The sequence below is a fragment of the Lissotriton vulgaris genome, chromosome 7 (genome assembly GCF_964263255.1).
Source record: "Lissotriton vulgaris chromosome 7, aLisVul1.2, whole genome shotgun sequence".
Lineage (NCBI taxonomy): Eukaryota > Metazoa > Chordata > Amphibia > Caudata > Salamandridae > Lissotriton > Lissotriton vulgaris.
In genome coordinates, this window is record NC_141695.1 from 391,862,200 (window position 1) to 391,879,902 (window position 17,703).

The window sequence follows — 17,703 nt, forward strand, 5'->3', positions numbered from 1 at the left end:
GCTCGGCGGGGTCTTGAGTCCTAAAATGTCCATGGACTCGACAATTCTCGCTCTGGTGCCGACTCGATTCACGGGTTCACACTCTGCGACTCTGGGCAATAGCTTGCTTAATCTCCACAACGGCCCCTCGCGGCGGGATGCCTGGCTTTCACCTTGCGGATACCCTGCCGGGGTTATCTCACGGGGGAATACCAGGACGGGTTCCCTAAGCAAGCGCTTGGAAACCGCTCGGTGATTTGCGCTATATAAATTCCTGTACATTTACATTTACATTTGTTTATTAAAAACGGGGTGATAAGGAACATTCACATGCGCTATAAAAAAGGTATCACCCCGTTAAATCTGTTTTGTGTTCCATCTACTCTCCATTTTTTGTTTCTAATATTCGGCCTCTTTCTGCTCTCACATGTGCCCCCTTCGAGATCTTCCTCTCCTTCCGCATTGTGCCAGCACCCTCCAACCCAATAGTTGTCCTCCACCACATCCTCCACCACATCCATCACCACCACCACCACCACCACCACCACCACCACTTCCACTTCCACTTCCACTTCCACCACCACTTCCACTACCACCACTTCCACTACCACCACCACCACCTCCACTACCACCACCACCACCTCCACTACCACCACCACCACTTCCACTACCACCACCACGTCCACCACCAAATCCACCACCACGTCCACCATCACCACTACCACGTCCTCCCCCACATCCCACATCCCCCACCACAACCACACTCACCACCACCACGTCCACCACCACCACCACGTCCACCACCACCACCACGTCCACCACCACCACGTCCACCACCACCACCACGTCCACCACCAACACCACGTCCATCACCAACACCACGTCCACCACCAACACCACGTCCACCACCAACACCACGTCCACCACCAACACCACGTCCACCACCACCACCACGTCCACCACCAACACCACGTCCATCACCAACACCACGTCCACCACCAACACCACGTCCACCACCAACACCACGTCCACCACCAACACCACGTCCACCACCAACACCACGTCCACTACCAACACCAACATGTCCACCACATCCAGTTAATGTTAATGTTATGGTGATTTGTATAGCGCACGGCTGCCCCAGCCAAGGGGCGCCCCGGCGCTGCGAACAGACAGTTTACAGAGAGATAGAGGCGCAGAAAATGGGACAGTTATTGAAAAAGATGAGTTTTGACAGCCTTTCTGAAGGCTAAGAGATCCTGTATCCCACGGATAGCTTCGGGCAGACTATTCCATAACTTGGCAGCTAGGAAGCTGAAGGATCGGCCGCCCACTCTGGCCAGTCTGGTGCGGGGGATAATCGCAAGATGCTGCCCCTCTGAACGGAGCGATCTTCTAGGGATGTACTCTGACAAAAGCGGGCAAAGCATTGGGGGGGGGGGGGGGTTTAAGAATTTTAAAAGCTAGGCACAATGCCTTGAACTGGACCCTTTTGGCCACCGGGAGCCAGTGCAGTTTTTTCAAGGCTCCAGATACCGAAGAATAGCGCGGAAGACCTACCAGAGCCCTGGCTGCCGCATTCTGAACTCTCTGCAATCTAGTGATTTCAGCTAGATTTGCCCCCAATAGGAGAGAGCTGGCATAGTCCAGTCTGGAAAGGATGGTCGCCTGGACAATTAGTTGGCGAGTGCGGCAGTCAAAGAATTTCAGAATGGGCCTGATGTTACGAAGGATGCCAAAGCACGTGGCAGCTACTTTTTTAGTGTGGTGAGTGAACTTTAGAGCAGAGTCCACCCAGACTCCCAAATTTTTGACACATTCCTTAGGCATAGGGGGTGGGCCTAAGACATCAGGCCACCAGTTGTCACTCCAGGACGAAGTGTTTTTCCCCAGGAGCAGTATCTCCGTTTTCCCGGCGTTTAATTGAAGAAAATTCGCCGTCATCCAGTTGGTGATGTCAGTGAGTGTCTGTTTAAAGTGATGGGCCTCCAGACCACTGTTGTCATTAAGTGCCACCACCAACTGGGTATCGTCTGCATAAGATACCAGTGCAAGTCCGTTTCTTCTAGCCACCTCCGCCAAAGGGCGGACATATACATTGAACAGGGTGGGGCTCAGGGAAGAGCCTTGCGGCACTCCCTGTCCAATGTTATGTTCCTCAGAGATGTAAGGGGGGGTAGAGACTCTGAAAGACCTGTTGGAGAGGAAGTCTCTAAACCATCCCAAGGCTGTCCCTGTGATTCCAATTTCCTCCAATCTCGTCAAGAAGACCTCGTGTGACACCGTATCGAAGGCAGCACTAAGGTCCAACAGGACCAGTGCTGCCGTGCCGCCGGTGTCAAGGATGGTACGGAGATCCTCTGAAACACTGAGCAAGGCGGTCTCGGTGCTATGACCGGCTCTAAACCCGTGCTGGGAGTCGTCCAAGATGTTATTGGTGAGGAGGAAATCGGATAAGATGTTGTTGACATGTGCCTCGATGATTTTGGCAGGCCAGGGAAGCAGGGAGATGGGTCTGAAGTTCTCAGGAAGCAAGGGGTCTAAAGTGGGTTTTTTTTAAGATGGGGGAAACCCAAGCCTGTTTCCACTTGGAAGGAACTTTGGCGGTCGAAAGGGACAGATTGATGTAGTCTCGGATGTGTTCAGTGATAAATTCGTGGGCTTCACAAAAGGTATCCGGTTTTAGGGGGTCTGCCGGGGAGCCAGATTTGATCTTTTTGCAGATTTTTAGAAAACTCTCTCGCTCGAGCGTAGGTAAGTAGGAGAGAGAAGACCTGGTAGGGTCAGATATAGCCAATGGCTGCGGGCCTTTAGGAAAGGTGTCATAAATTTTCTTGATCTTATTGGTGAAGAAATTAGCCATATTATTGCAAAGGTCAGGAGAACTGATAGTGGTATTAACGGTTTTTTTTGCAGTAAGGTCTTTCAGAATTTTAAATACAGCTTTCGAGGTATTAGAGCTGTTACTGATTTCATTGGCATAATATGCCACCCTTGTTCTGCAAACCTTACGATGGTAGGTTTTTTGGAGCAGGACATAGTCCTGTTTGAGGTTAGCGTCGTAGTTTTTCCTCCAACCCCTCTCTGCCTTCTTGCATTCCCTTTTCAAGGTTGCTAGTTCGGAATTATACCAAGGGCTAACTGGATGGGTGCGGACCTTGGTACATCTGGCCGGGATCAAGGTATCAAGTGCCTGGGTGATCCAGAGGCAGAACTGGTCATAACCTATGTCCAGATCTTCACTGGGGGGTGGGGGATTTAATATCAGGAGGTTGTGTAGGTCTTCAAGACAAAGTTTTCTCCATGGCCGTTTCTGAACTGATGGATTAGGCACCGCTGCAGATCTCAAGTTGCAAGGGATAGACAGAGTTACTAGATGGTGATCGGTCCAGGTCATGGGGATGGGCGAGCCTGCGGAGCAACTTGTGATGTTGGAAAAAATGGGGTCAAGAAGGTGACCCGCTCTATGGGTGGGGCCAGTCACAAGTTGATTAAGTTGGAAGGCCGCAAGATCTGCAAGAAAGGTGGCAATTTTGGGCTCGGAGTCCCTGTCAAGATGTAAATTGAGATCACCTATGATCGTAAAATTAGCTGTTTTAAGAATGTTGCTGTCCAGAAATTGTAAAAGTGAATTAATGAAAGGAGTATCTGCGCCAGGGGGTCTGTAGATCAAAAGGCCAGTTGCGCAGAAGTGTGAGTTAGCTTTGATCGAGAAACGCGCGCTTTCACTGCCTTTGATATCCACTTTGCTAAATTGACAATCAAGATGGGATTTGATTATAAGCGCCAACCCCCCCCCCTCTCGTGCTCCTATTCACCGTGTGAATGGTATATCCCGTGGGGGTCACCAGGTTGCAGACCGAGTCCATTTCATCAAGAAGCCATGTCTCAGTCATGAACAGGGCATCGAGAGAGTGGTCAGCTAGAAGGTCAAAAATTTCGGAGTGGTGCTTATGCATGGATCTAACATTAAGATGACCTATGCTGAAAGTGTGGGTCATGGGGGGTTTGGGTTTAGTTTTTATAGTGGAGCAGAGTTGAGAGGGATGTAATAAGGGATGTCGTATATGGGCCGTGTTGCGTCTAGCACAGGAGCAAGTGGGGTGCTGAAGACCCAACAACTCAGCTTTGGAATAGCACATCTTACCTTTTAATAAAAATTAAAAGACCAGGGAGACTGGCGCCTGGCGCTGACTTAGCGCGGACGGGCGCAGACGGGCAGCTCTTTGGCGGGTGTTCGGCGGGGCTGCGCGCGACCGCTGCGCGCCCGAGGGACTGCGAGGGCTAAGTAGCCTACAGGAAGTACAACACTAGAGTGCTAACCGCTCTTCCTGCAGGGCGACCGGAAGTGCCCCTACGAAGAGATGCAGGGAGGCGGGTCCAGCAACAGTCAGTGAGGCGTGTGGTGCAGGGGGAAAGTGTATTTTTAAAAAGTCACCGATTTTACAAAGCGCTAATCAGGTTACACAAGTTACAACTGAAATTCACAAAGTATTAAAAAAACGAGCGCTATTATTATCTTACTGCCCAAGGTCAGGACGCTAAACGGGTCGGGGACACTGCCACTGTCTCCTTCCCGCGGCAGGTAAAGTGTCTCTGGAAGGCAGGGGTAATAGGAGTGTCAACCCCAGCTGTACATGGGACATTTAAGGATGCATTGGTTGCGAGAAGACGGGAATAGGAGCTAGAAGTATTACACCAGACCCAAGATACATTTTGAAGAGGCGCAATGTCACAGGGGCTTCTGTAAAAAGCACTTGCAGCATCTCTACCTTACAGTGACATACCTTTATGAGCCACTCACTCAAAACAAGCATTGGCATAGCCAATAGGTCTTACCTTTGGTACCTTATAAGAGTTTAGCCATGCAACACTTGATGTTGTTGCACCAAGGATATTGTGCTGGATAACTAAACATTTATAAGGTCCCAAAGGCGAGACCTATTGGGTATGCCAATGCTTGTTTAAAATATGGGTACAATAGTAGATATGCCCCAAGAAGATCGGACCATATCTATTACGGCTGTATTAAACACCAAAGGATAGGCCCCCACAGGTCAGGGGCAGATTTAAAAACATCTACTGGGTCACTACCAGTCCACTTAATTCTTACTCTGTTTACCCTGGTGGGTTAATACTATTTACTATTTGAAATCAGGCCTGCCTCTGACCCCAAGAGAAGGATAATGTAAGTAGATTGTGGTCGCTAAAAATTGAGGGTACAATACTGGGGTTACTACACATATGGTTAGCAGAGACAGACACCAATACATGATCTATATTGGAAAATAAGTTTCTCCCGGTAAATGTTGGGGCTAACTCTCCATTGATATCACAGCCATGCCAAAGTAATTGACAGTCATATTTAGAGATAGAGTACAGTGCTTCACCATTGTGGCAGAAGTGATCGTTGCCCACCCCATCCCGATAAATATGATTGCATGCCTGGGTGGCAGATGATGCACATGCCTGAAAATTAAAATCACTTACCCCTTCCAACTACAAAATCCATATGAATAGAACCTCAGAAGGCTTCGAGGCCATGGTCAAGAGCTGTAGACACACTACCATGCGTGAATCAAAGATATTATTATAAAAATTCACAATTACAAGATCTCTCCTGCCCTTTTTATTCAGTCACAATCATGGAGAATGGGGAGCCACTGATGAGATCTTCATAGCTTTTACAGGAATAAGAACCTGGAGTCCCCCTTTTGCCCGCCCTGCTTGAGGCGCTAAATTCCAAAAAGTGGGAGGAAACACCTTCTAAGTGTTCTGGGCTTGTACACCAGGTTTCTTGCATACATACATATAATATCATATCCCGATATAGTGCTAATCCAATCATCATTTCCTATCTTGTTCGTTAGCCCATTCACATTCCATGTTGCAAACTTAAACCTTACCTCAGAGTAGTGACTTACCGGATCCACATTTGAAGCACAGGTAGATGTGTTAGGGGACTAGGATGTTCGTTGAAGCTTGCCTTTAGGGCCTTAGCTACAGCCAACCTACAATCTGATGCCGTCCCAGAAATAAATACAGATGATTTGCCTGGACGGTAATAAAATCCCTTCTTCAATAATTCCCGGAGCCCCCAAAATGGTATCTGCCACGACTAAGTCATTCATTATCATCTAAGGTTCTCAATACCTGGTATCTATTGGGCAGTTCGAAATCAGAGCAATATGGCAGGTGCGGTCTCTGCACCACCCTTAGTGACGTCCAAATTACAACACTAAAACTCAAGGGGTGTTGCTCCCCTAAGCGAGCCGTGTTTTGTCCGTAGACCTGGAGGTTGGTGGTATGCCAAACAGAACGCATATGCAGGTTGGGGGGGAGTGGGTGCAGGAAAATGTTGTAGCGATGATAGTACAACATTTGCCTTGTCTAGTCCAGTGACACTTAACCCCTGATCCGAGGACCCTGGGGTCCGAGACTTATCAAATTATATAATAATAAAATGAATACATTAAAATCAAGAATTATATAACAATAATGAAGCAATATAGAAAATGGAAAAACGTTCTCTACATTGGATTGTGAATTCAACCAAATATTTCAATACTTGAGAATATTTGCTGTATACTTGTTTTTTTTAATTTTTGTGCATAGTTTTGAAAATCAATCCTGGAAATTGCTTATCCGGGGTCACTAGCTTCCAATAATGACTCAGTGAAGGCCTGATGATTACAATAATGATTTAGTGGGGGGGGTCTAGAGAAGTCAAAAAAGTTAACAAGCACTGGCATTGCCAATAGGTCTCGCAGTAGGAAAGTTGGAGCTATTACAATTGCAAATAACAATGCCTTTTATTTTTGTTTTCATTTTAAAAACATAAAGGGCTTTGTCATTTACAAAACCAATAGCTCCAACTTTCGTACTGCGAGACCTATTGTGCACTGCACAGTGTGGGTGAAAGTGGCACTGCGTGTGTGTGAGTGGCTTTGAGTGAGTTGCGCTGCGTGGGTGAGTGGCGCTGCGTGGGGATGAGTGGCGCTGCGTGGGGATGAGTGGCGCTGCGTGGGGATGAGTGGCGCTGCGTGGGGATGAGTGGCGCTGCGTGGGGATGAGTGGCGCTGCGTGGGGATGAGTGGCGCTGCGTGGGGATGAGTGGCGCTGCGTGGGGGTGAGTGGCGCTGCGTGGGGGTGAGTGGCGCTGCGTGGGGGTGAGTGGCGCTGCGTGGGGGTGAGTGGCGCTGCGTGGGGGTGAGTGGCGTTGCTTGGGTGAGTGGCGTTGCTTGGGTGAGTGGCGTTGCTTGGGTGAGTGGCGTTGCTTGGGTGAGTGGCGTTGCTTGGGTGAGTGTGGCATTGCGTGGGCGATAGTGGGCTTGCGTAGGTGTGAGTGGAGTTGCGTGTCTGAAAGTGGCGCTGCGTGGGTGAAAGTGGCACTGCGTGGGTGAGTGGCGTTGCGTGGATGAGTGGCGTTGCGTGGATGAGTGGCGTTTGGTGGGTGAGTGGCGTTGCGTGGGTGAGTGGCGTTGCGTGGGTGAGTGGCGTTGCGTGGGTGAGTGGCGTTGCGTGGGTGAGTGGCGTTGCGTGGGTGAGTGGCGTTGCGTGGGTGAGTGGCGTTGCTTGGGTGAGTGTGGCGTTGCGTGGGTGAGTGTGGCATTGCGTGGGTGATAGTGGGCTTGCGTAGGTGTGAGTGGAGTTGCGTGTCTGAAAGTGGCACTGCGTGGGTGAAAGTGGCACTGCGTGGGTGTGAGTGGCACTGCGTGGGTGTGAGTGGCTTTGCGTGAGTGAGTGAGTTGCGCTGCGTGGGTGAGTGGTGCTGCGTGGGTGAGTGGCGTTGCGTGGGTGAGTGGCGTGGACGAGTGGCGTTGCGTGGACGAGTGGCGTTGCGTGGACGAGTGGCGTTGCGTGGACGAGTGGCGTTGCGTGGACGAGTGGCGTTGCGTGGACGAGTGGCGTTGCGTGGACGAGTGGCGTTGCTTGGGTGAGTGGCGTTGCGTGGGTGAGTGGCGTTGCGTGGGTGAGTGGCGTTGCGTGGGTGAGTGGCGTTGCGTGGGTGAGTGTGGTGTTGCGTGGATGAAAGTGGGCTTGCGTGGGTGTGAGTGGTGTTGCGTGTCCGTAAGTGTTGCTGTGTGGGTGAAAGTGGCACAGAGCCTTTGATGTGGCCTGGCGCAGGAGAAATGCTGCTGCTGCTAATTAAATATAACAAGCGAGACCTATTGTCTATGCCAATGCTGGTTATTGTTGACTTCCCTGATGTTAAAACAATAACAGCCTGTAGAAAGCTCAAATCCATGCAGTCTTCTATACCCTGAAAAATCATGTGTACTGCGTGTCTTTACGAGTTCAAACCTGCAACAAGTTCGAAATATGGGCCGCTTTTTTTTATCTATCTAATTACACATGGGGGGCGCATTTATTTTGATGTCCGGGGCCGTAATCTTTCCCAGTCCGACAATGCCTTCTAACAAGCGGGCCGAGCTCTCAGGCACTTTGTGCAAGTGAGTGCAATATGCTTGGATGTGTGTGTGTTCTGCTCCGGAACTCAACCTGCAGATAAATCACACCAGGCAAACAACTTCAAGGCAGTGGAGGAGACAAGAAAGCAAGCTGCCACACTCTCCATCTCTCAAGACTTTATAAACATCAACTGAACACAAGTGGAAATTATATAAATCACAGGAACCGGTTAGCCTGAAACAAGAGCTCCATCTGAGTCAGAATCACGTGGATTATACATTGAAGGCCGTGCTGCTCTAAAAGGCACAAAGGGACAATGGGAAGTACTAGGTGTTACCATGGACTCACAGGCAGAAAGAGCAAATGGCAGAGACATGCAGACAGCTGCCATGTCCCCGAGGCACGCGCTGTCCCTGCACAGCTTATAGCTGGGCAGATGCACTCAGAATCACCGAGCTGGGGCGCTCGGAGGCGTGCGATGTACAGGCACTGAATGCGCCCCAGCGGGGGCCATGGCGAGCTGCAAAAGACACGGGGACATAGCGCCAACATGATACTACTGCTGTAAACCCACCGCTGCGCGATCAATCAATGTGTAGAAATTGTCCATGTTTTGGTAGTTAGAATGAACTCTAAATGGCGAAGTAGGGAAGCATACATCATATCTATTTTGAAGGAAGTTTTAAAAAAAAGAGAAAAAGGGACTGGAAGGCATGGTGGAGCAACAGGAGAATGGGCGAGGGAGGTGGGGGCAAGCAACTGGACGGGAAAGCACAAAATAAATAAAAACACGAAACAAAACAAACAAGCTCCCCAGTATGAGCAGAGCTGCTCAATTAAGCCAGGGGTTCAAGGAAAACAAGGCAGTGCTGGGAGGGGCGCCTGAGGGGAGATCAGAGAGAAGAGAAGGCAGGGAACAGATGGCCTGGCCGTGAAGCAGGGGGCGGGGCAGCGCTGGGGAAGCCTGTGGGAGGGTGATTGATGACTTTGATGTGGGGAGGGAGGAGATCCTTTTGCGAGCCTGCAGGAGAAATGCTGCCGATGCACGTGCATGTTTAATCACGTGATTCACGTGAACTGCATGAAAACCGCGGGGCTGAAAGCCCTTGGTTTGACGATGATTTTCGCCACTTGAATTCTCGTTCCCTCAATGCGCTTGCGCGCATTGTAGGTCACGAGACCTAAAAACTGCTGGTCTAGGTCTTTGCACTGGATATTTCTTCCTCATGACAGTGCCTAACTCAACACTGTCTTCCGTTGATCCATATCTAGTACGTGTCTCCTCCGACCAACGATGACTTACTCCATCAAGAGATATATTAAGGCACTGAAAATGGGGCTTTAGTATCCAAAATTTCATAATCAACAGTTTAAGTTGAGAAGACGTGCTGCTGCCAGTGCAGCACCTGCTCCGTGTATGACAAGAGTGTTTTTGGGGGGTGGAGGAAGCGCGCAGTTGCACCACAAAATGCAGAAAAAAGCATCAATCAAGTTGATGACTTCTACCTCAGTGGGTCTCCTTTACTAAAAGCCTGAATAAAACAATGGCCTTAATAAAGTAAACTTGAGACCCTCACGGTTGAGTAGCCTCGCTATACAAACCCCTCATTTGACTGACTGAAATGTATTCAACCTCAATTATCTAGAGTGGAGCTATTTTTCTGCTCTTTGGGACGGAATCAATTGGAATATGGAAGACTTTTGTTAAAGTTGAAGGTTTACCATCCAGAATGCTGCTTCACTGCCCAGTCTTCAGGCAGTCATTTAGAGCATCTCTCTCATGGACAAGTTATTTCTTGCCTAAGGATATTTGTGTTATAGATATAGTCCTGAAAGATCTGTGTAACCCTAGAGATAGATCTGCTTTGAGAATACAAGTGTGTAAGAACTCAAAGGGATGGTCTGCTGTATAGGGACATGGTTGATGTTTAAAGTCCTAGTCCGCAGGAGAGTGTAACAGAGGGATGGCTATGCTTTCATTTGCCTGCATAGGCAATAGTCGGTAACATGAATGATAGCTCTGTTGTCTCAAAGGGTTGAACCTTGCATATTTGAATAAACCAAGGAATGTTTGTGCTATGACATACCCTACCCTGCAAAACATTTATAAATTGAAGGCCAGCTTCGCTGTCATAGATATAAGCCTGTACAATATGTAACACAATATATATGTTTGCTGTGAGTTGCATGATACTATAGTATCTATATCACGTGGGTGGTAGCTCTGCTCTAGTAGGCATACGCCTACAAGACATGTAATATGACACCTAGCATTACTATCAGGGGTGTGAGCATCTAAGCACCAACCAAGCACCCTTTCCCCATAGTACAAGAGTTTCTGCACAGAACGAGGAAAACTCCTATCAGAATTATTTATTTATATTTTGAAGGTTTTATATAGCGCGGACAAGACCCTTGCGGGTATCAGAGCGCTTTACAAGCAGATTTAGCAAATAAAACTCAGATTATAGACAAACTAAAATAATTATGATACGAACACATCATACAAAGAATGACAGCATGTAAACATAGTTCATGTGAACTTGGACAGGAAAATACCTTTCACTTCTTTTGTCAACAATAGAGTGGAGGGATTCCGTCGGGTTTCAGGGAGTAAAGAGTTCCAAATCCTAGGGGCACCCCCAAAGAAGACCTGATTGTATGTTTTCTTCTTAGAAAATCGTTGTGGTTTTAGAAGAAAGTTACTGGCGCTTCTGGAGAATCTATTGCCACAAGATAGTACCAATTTATGTGTGCGGTAGCTCAGAGCATTGTGGTGAATAACCTTGTGTGTCATGCATGCGATTTTCAGTTGAACTCTAGCTTCAAAAGGTAACCAATTGATAGCTCTTAAGTCTGGGGAGATATGACAGTTTCTTTTAGAGCCAGTGATGAGCCTGGCAGCGGAGTTGATTGAGGCTCTTAGGGGAGACGTTGTTGATCTTGGTAGCCCACAAAGGATAGCACTCCCATATTCTATTCTGGGGAGTACAATAGATTGAACAGCAAGTTTGAGGTCATTTGCAGAGAGGAAGGGTTTGAGTTTTCTTAGGATATTCATTTGATAAGTTGCTCCTTTTGTTGCGCTGCTGATGTGTTTCAGCATGTTAAGGTTTTTGTCGAGGGTAACTCCCAGTGATTTAGTGGAGTCAATGATAAGAGGTTGGCAGTTGAGTGCTTTGAGGTGTTTCAGCAAGACAGTGATGATAGTCGATTTATTGGGGGGAGCGATAAGGAGGAATTCTGTTTTGAGGGCGTTTAGTTTCAGATGGCTTCGAGCTAGCCAGGACTGGGTTTTTAGAAGCGTTACGTTGAGCGATTTAATGCCACTGACCTCGTCCAGAGAGATGTATGATCTGCAAGTTGCAAGGTCCTCTGCGGAGATACATGCCCTATTATCAACAAACTGCCCCATACATTTCGCAGAAATGTTAGGTTGTATCTTAAACATGTCTGATACCAGTGGTATTGTACATGTATTTAAGATGATTGTTTCGGGACTGTTAGTACCCTTTAAGGTACTCCTAGGCATTTTTCCAAACTTCGTGCACTCTGTGTTTGGCAGTCTGACTCATTTCGGGATTCGTAGCAGGGATACTATTTTTGTTCCTTCTGCTCCGATATGGCAAGTCCAGTCACCAGCGATACCCATATTACCATGGAGAACACTCTTCTGGCAATGCAGTATCGTGAGCGCATAACACAGATTCTTGGCTTGGCTCGTTTAAGAGATCTGAATACCACGTGGTTCTTATCATTCAGACCAATCTGGCAAGATTGCACCTTACCTGTTCTACGATGCCTGCTGAGTGGAGAGGAATGCGTGTTGGATATTTGTCTGACACTTCCATCAGCACTGCCAACGGATGTTGACGCTTTGCTTGGTTCAGTAACGGCTCATGCACTGTGTTGTCCCCAGCGGCTCCCAATCCTGATGACCGCATTCATTGAGGTCTCACCAGCAATTCCAGCTGAGGGTGAGATAAGTGGAGCCAACAGGCACACAAGTACCATCTACTGTGAACATTGCTAATGCGACTGACGCTGATGGGGATGCTTCTCATCTGTGTACGATTGATCTACTTAATGAAGTGGTTCACCTTTCACCTACTGTGGTAGACTATTTCTTTGCCAGCTTAGAAGATTTAATGCTTTCTCCCGACACGAGAATAATTTGTGAAATTAGCACACAGCGTTCTATCAACTTTGAATTCAACCTTCGTTTTTCTAAACAAAAACGTCTAACTTTGGAACTTTATTTTTCTACGATTTGTTTTTTTCCCCAAAATTGAACTTTGGCACAAAGTAATCTGCTTGAAGTAGAACTATTCTTAGAGAACAAGAATTCTTTGAATACTTCCTAGAGACAATATTGGCCTTTTCCAAAAACCAAACCAGTTTATATACTCTGCTATGGGATGGTCTCGACCTTTTCCTTCTGTATTTAAGAGCCATTTCATAATTGCTTTGAAATGCGTACAGTACAAATACTCGTTTTTCATGTATAACCATTTCAATTGCATTTTATGTATTTTTGGGTGGGATTATAATCACATGCTTTAGATATTTTTTAGTGCTTACATTTAGTAATGTCGAACATAATAAAGTGGAGTGGGTGTTGTATATCATTTTAGGACCCTAGTGTAATTTTCCCGCTTCATGCCCTTATATAGGTATAAATCACCTGGTCCTTATATAGGCATAGAAATCATAACCATATTTAGACATAACCCATCCAGTCCAAACATGGCATGGCTATTTCCACTAGTTCCGATAAGCCACAGCGATTTCTTGGAAAACTCTGCTTCAGCAGTTAGGGACTTCCCCTTTCTTGAATATTGATTTGTCCAAGAACTCTTGGAGTTTTCAAAGAACTACGACTCTTTGATGACGTTATTATGTCCAACTGTACGTCAAACTGGGCACCTTCAAAGTATAAATATGCCCACACTTGCCCTAGCAAACACACAGTGGTTTGGAGCAGTTCGACTATCTACTTGCCCGACGCATCTCACTACAGCAAGTGCCGAAGGAAGCCGACCCTCCAGCAGACGCACTGAGAGAGAAGCTGTCTTTTCTCTTGCCGAGAAATCCAGCTCCAGTGTTTCCAAGCTCCCCTTGCGGGGTGTTGGGATATCGAGTCTGGAGACAAAGAGATACCAGACCTCCTTCATTCTAAACCCAGGTACGAAGCTGATTAGACCCTAAGAGAAATCTTGGATAGATTCTTGGCAAAAGAATACTACACTTATGCTACACCTCACTTACTTCTTCCCTCGTACTAGACTTAGGTTAGGTACATCGGGGTAGGCGTATTTTAGAAGCACCAGTTGAGAACTTTTAGTCTTTATTTAGTTATGTATGTATTTTATGGTTTAGAAACCATACCATGTTTTTACAGTATTATTTTATAATACTCTTCTTGCTGTATGCATTATACTTTACAGCCAGTATTACCATTGCAACAGTTCATTTCTTCTGCATGAGAAAGACTGTTCAATAAATACTTTTATTGAAAACGCCAGTCTCTTTATTTTCTCTGCACCTCTAGTGAAACGAAGCATGCACGAATGACGGAGTAAAATATCTATCTATTGTTTCCACGACTCTGAAGATACGTTTTATCTTGGGGAAACAAAGTTGTCATGCTCATGCATTGTCAGAAACCAATCCCTTCTTGTTTATTCGAGAAAGTTTCTAGTGACCTCTGAGCGAACTGGCACTTCCAATTAAGTTTAATATATTCGATAGAGACCTAGCAGACATAAGTCCTACGTCACATCTATAGGATATATTATTCCAATGCGCAGAGCCTATTGGGAATATACGAACTACACTACAATGGTGAGTGGATTTTTAGGTAGATGTGTATATCGTCCGCGTACATATGATATTGAACATTAGAGGAGTGGAAGATTGTTTCTGTGCAGGAAGGGGCACCTCCCTAAACAAAAACAATCCTGAGAGGAGTTTTCTTCATTCTATGCACACTTGGAAAGAGGAAAAGACGAGGCGCAATTATAACATTTATCCTTGTTACACCTGCTCTGAGGAGGCGTTAGGTTTCGCCGCCGCCCCAGGATTATGTGATTTTGTAAATCTGAGGCAGCATCAACATCCATGAGTGTTGCGTGGGAAAGCCCACGGAACGCCTCCTTGACACAGCTTAAGTCAAGCGCTGCCTTGCAATACTCCATATCTATAAGGCCATGCAAAGCCACGCAGGGTAGCTTTGCGTCGCCTCATACATATAATTGAGTGTCCTGAGCGGCGCAGGTCTCTTGAAAATAAACCATAGTGTGTAACTTGCAACACAGATTCACCTGCTCACTGCATTAAAAAACGGCAAGTTGGGTCGATTCAGCCACGCAGTCCCAACACCTCGCTCTATCCAAGAGGCTTTCACTATCAACAGATGCTATGGCGCAGGCCTTTCAAACAAACTCTACCCGATTTCTGATTCCACAATGTATAATATATAGTTAACATAAGATTGAAATATACCCCATTCTACAGAAATAAACTTTCCACCGATTGCGTACCATTTGTGTCTTTCTTGTATATAGGAGGCAGGAGAAAATAGGACTCAAAAGTCTTCAGGCTCCACGCCCTAGCCCTTCCTCCACCCTCCGAAATCTGGCTCTAGTTGCGCCTCTCATAGGAGGGGCATCTCAATCATTCTTTAATTTCAAACTCCTAACTTTATTCACTTGTTCAGGATAGGAGACTCAAATGGTCATTTCCACAGCGCAAAGTACTGTACAAGAGCTTCTTTGCACCTTCTGTTGAAGTGGCCAGGGTCAACTCTCCCTTGCAGAGCTCTATGTCAATGTCATGTGTACAGGTTAAAGCTGCTTTGACCCAGTGCTTTATATGGGCCGGTACTCACAGGTACTGAGTACAGGCACTTCTTGTTTTTATCAAGCTGAGTACCGGCACTTTTCCAGTGCCAAGGAGAATACCGGTACTCGGATTGATCAGATGGGCACTGGGCCAATGCCCTTGGGCCAGCTGTGCCCCGTTTATTTGGCAGCATGTTTTCCGTTTTGGTGCCTGCTGGAGGCCTGCAACAGGGTAAGTGGCCTCTGCTCCCGATGCTCTCATTGTCCTCAGACAGCCGCTCCCTGCTGGGCCTCCATGCTGGGTCGTCTTGTTAGTGTATTGGACATCAGCTGCCAGGGGCACAGTGAATAGGTGGGAGGGAAGAGAACCTGCATAAATGACCGTGCCATTAAATGCTTGGCCTCCCACTGAGGCCTGACTCACTTGCGCCTGCAATTCCACCCCCACCCCTGTCCACCTGCTGGGACCTTGACAGGGATTAGGTGGTGGAGATGGCCTGCCAAAGCAGCCTGCCTGGAGCACAGGTGAGGGGGGAGGAGGTGTACTGACCTGCCCATCAGAGACTAGTGTTGTTCTTCCCCTGACCTCTGCACATGCTCACGACCCTGCAGTGCTCACTGCCTGCCACAGCAAGCTCTCCTGCCCTGTGGCCTTCTGCAGAGGGAAGAGGGAGGAGAATTAGGTGAAAGAAGGTAGAGAGGGGTAGAGACAGAAAGAGCACATTAGAGTTTAAAGGGGGAAAACATAGAGACAGAAGGGGTAAGTGCAGACAGAGATGCAGACATGCCAACCCTCCCGATTCAGGCGGGAGACTACCGATTTGAAGGCTAGTCTCCCGCCTCCCGATTCCTACAAGCAAAAACCCGATTCCTTGGGGGTTTCAGCCGACAGGGTTTGGTATTGTGTAAAGTGCTAATTCTTCCAACAAAGAGTGGCGATGCAGGGGCTCTCGAAGGGGTGAAAAACCAACAAAGCGTCATTAACAAGGGAATCTTCTTTTAAAGACCTGCGAAGTGGGGGTGGGGAAGGGGAAGGTGTTTCAGCCCGAGCTGCCACAGGGGGGAGGGGGTGCATGCACTGCCAACAACCTGCCAGGCCAGTGCCCAACACTTGAACCCCCCTCTCTGCCTGCCATTATGCTCCATGCTTCTGAAAGGTTAGAAAAATACGTGCATTACGTTTCAAATGTCCGATCCTGCAGCAGCCACTTCCAAAGCCCATAAATGCCAGTAACCCGATTCAAAGTCCCATGGGAGAGAAGTATGTGGGAGTGGGATGGAGAGATTAGAGATGTGAAGATTGATAGAGTTTTTGTCTGCTTGTTTGTGTGTGTTAGCCTGGTAGTGTGTATGTTCTGTGTGAGAGAGAAACTAAATCAGTGAGGAAGAGAATCAGGACACCCAGGAGGTATTTGAAAAGAAATGCATCTAATACTGGTTATTAATGATGCTATGCCAGTCTCTCTCGTCTTAGTGCACATGAAAGTTCTATTACTACTGTTGATAGCCTGGCTGCATTCAGGGTTTAGAAGCTCCTTGCATTGCTCCCAGAAGTACTTAACACCACCCTTTATTAGCACATGTACCTGTTAATCTGCACATATCTACAGCGCCACGACGCCTCAGGGCAGCAGTGCGCTTTACAAGACCACATACATACATACGGAAAGTTTGAGATAACTGTCAAGGGCAAATGCATACTCGATAGAAGTGTTTCTATCATTTCTCATCCCTGCCACTAGCCACGCCCCCAACTCAATTTAATGAGTACCTGCACTTTTCCATTTAAAGCACTGCTTTGACACAAGAAAATCTGCCGATCCGCCTCACCTGTCTGCGCCTGGTGGTACAGCACATAAGCCTCCTGATCCATCACCAGCTCTTCACCATCCGTCAGGGGTTCGAGGCCAGGAACATACACCTTCTTCGGGCTCTTATCACCACCATCCTCTTCCTCCTCCTCCATGATGTCCCCGTCATCCTCATCATCTTCGCTACCAGTCCCTTCCATAAACTCGTCTTCTTCCTCCTCGTTTCCTCTGATATCCTTACACGTGCCCTGCTTCTTCTCCGCCATCTTGGTAAAGGAAGGGAAAAGGCAACGCAGGCTCTGATTGGCCGAAACGTTACTGTCTCCCATTGGCTGTTGTTAAAAACACGAGCCGCCTCCAAATACAACGTTCGTTCCCTTTATTGGGCAGTCAAGCTGTGGTTCATTTAGTGCTGATTGATTTCAGTTTATATCCTGTTTCGGCTTTGGAAGCGTGTAAATAACTTCGAAGTTATTGGTGCTCGTACTGAAATGAGTCAGACAGAGGGGTTAGAGAAATACAAAAAGTGAACGTGAAATGGACGAGTAAAGAAAAGGAAGACATGGGGGCAGTGAAAATAATGTTAAATAAACGAGGGTGTTAAATAAACGAGGGGAATTGAGTTGAGATAAATAAAAGGAACAGAGAATACAATAAAG

The 17,703-nt window shown here is 47.3% G+C and overlaps 1 protein-coding gene across 1 annotated transcript in view; it reads right to left on the minus strand.

Annotated features, from left to right (window-relative positions):
* GRWD1 (glutamate rich WD repeat containing 1) overlaps positions 1-17,400 on the minus strand; it is a 59,254-nt gene extending 41,854 nt beyond the window's left edge. The window contains exon 1 of the mRNA XM_086930348.1: positions 17,064-17,400. Within this exon, the coding sequence (XP_086786474.1) occupies positions 17,064-17,373 (310 nt within the window). The 5' untranslated portion in view covers positions 17,374-17,400. The remainder of the gene's footprint in view (positions 1-17,063) is intronic.
* Positions 17,401-17,703: the final 303 nt, after the last annotated feature.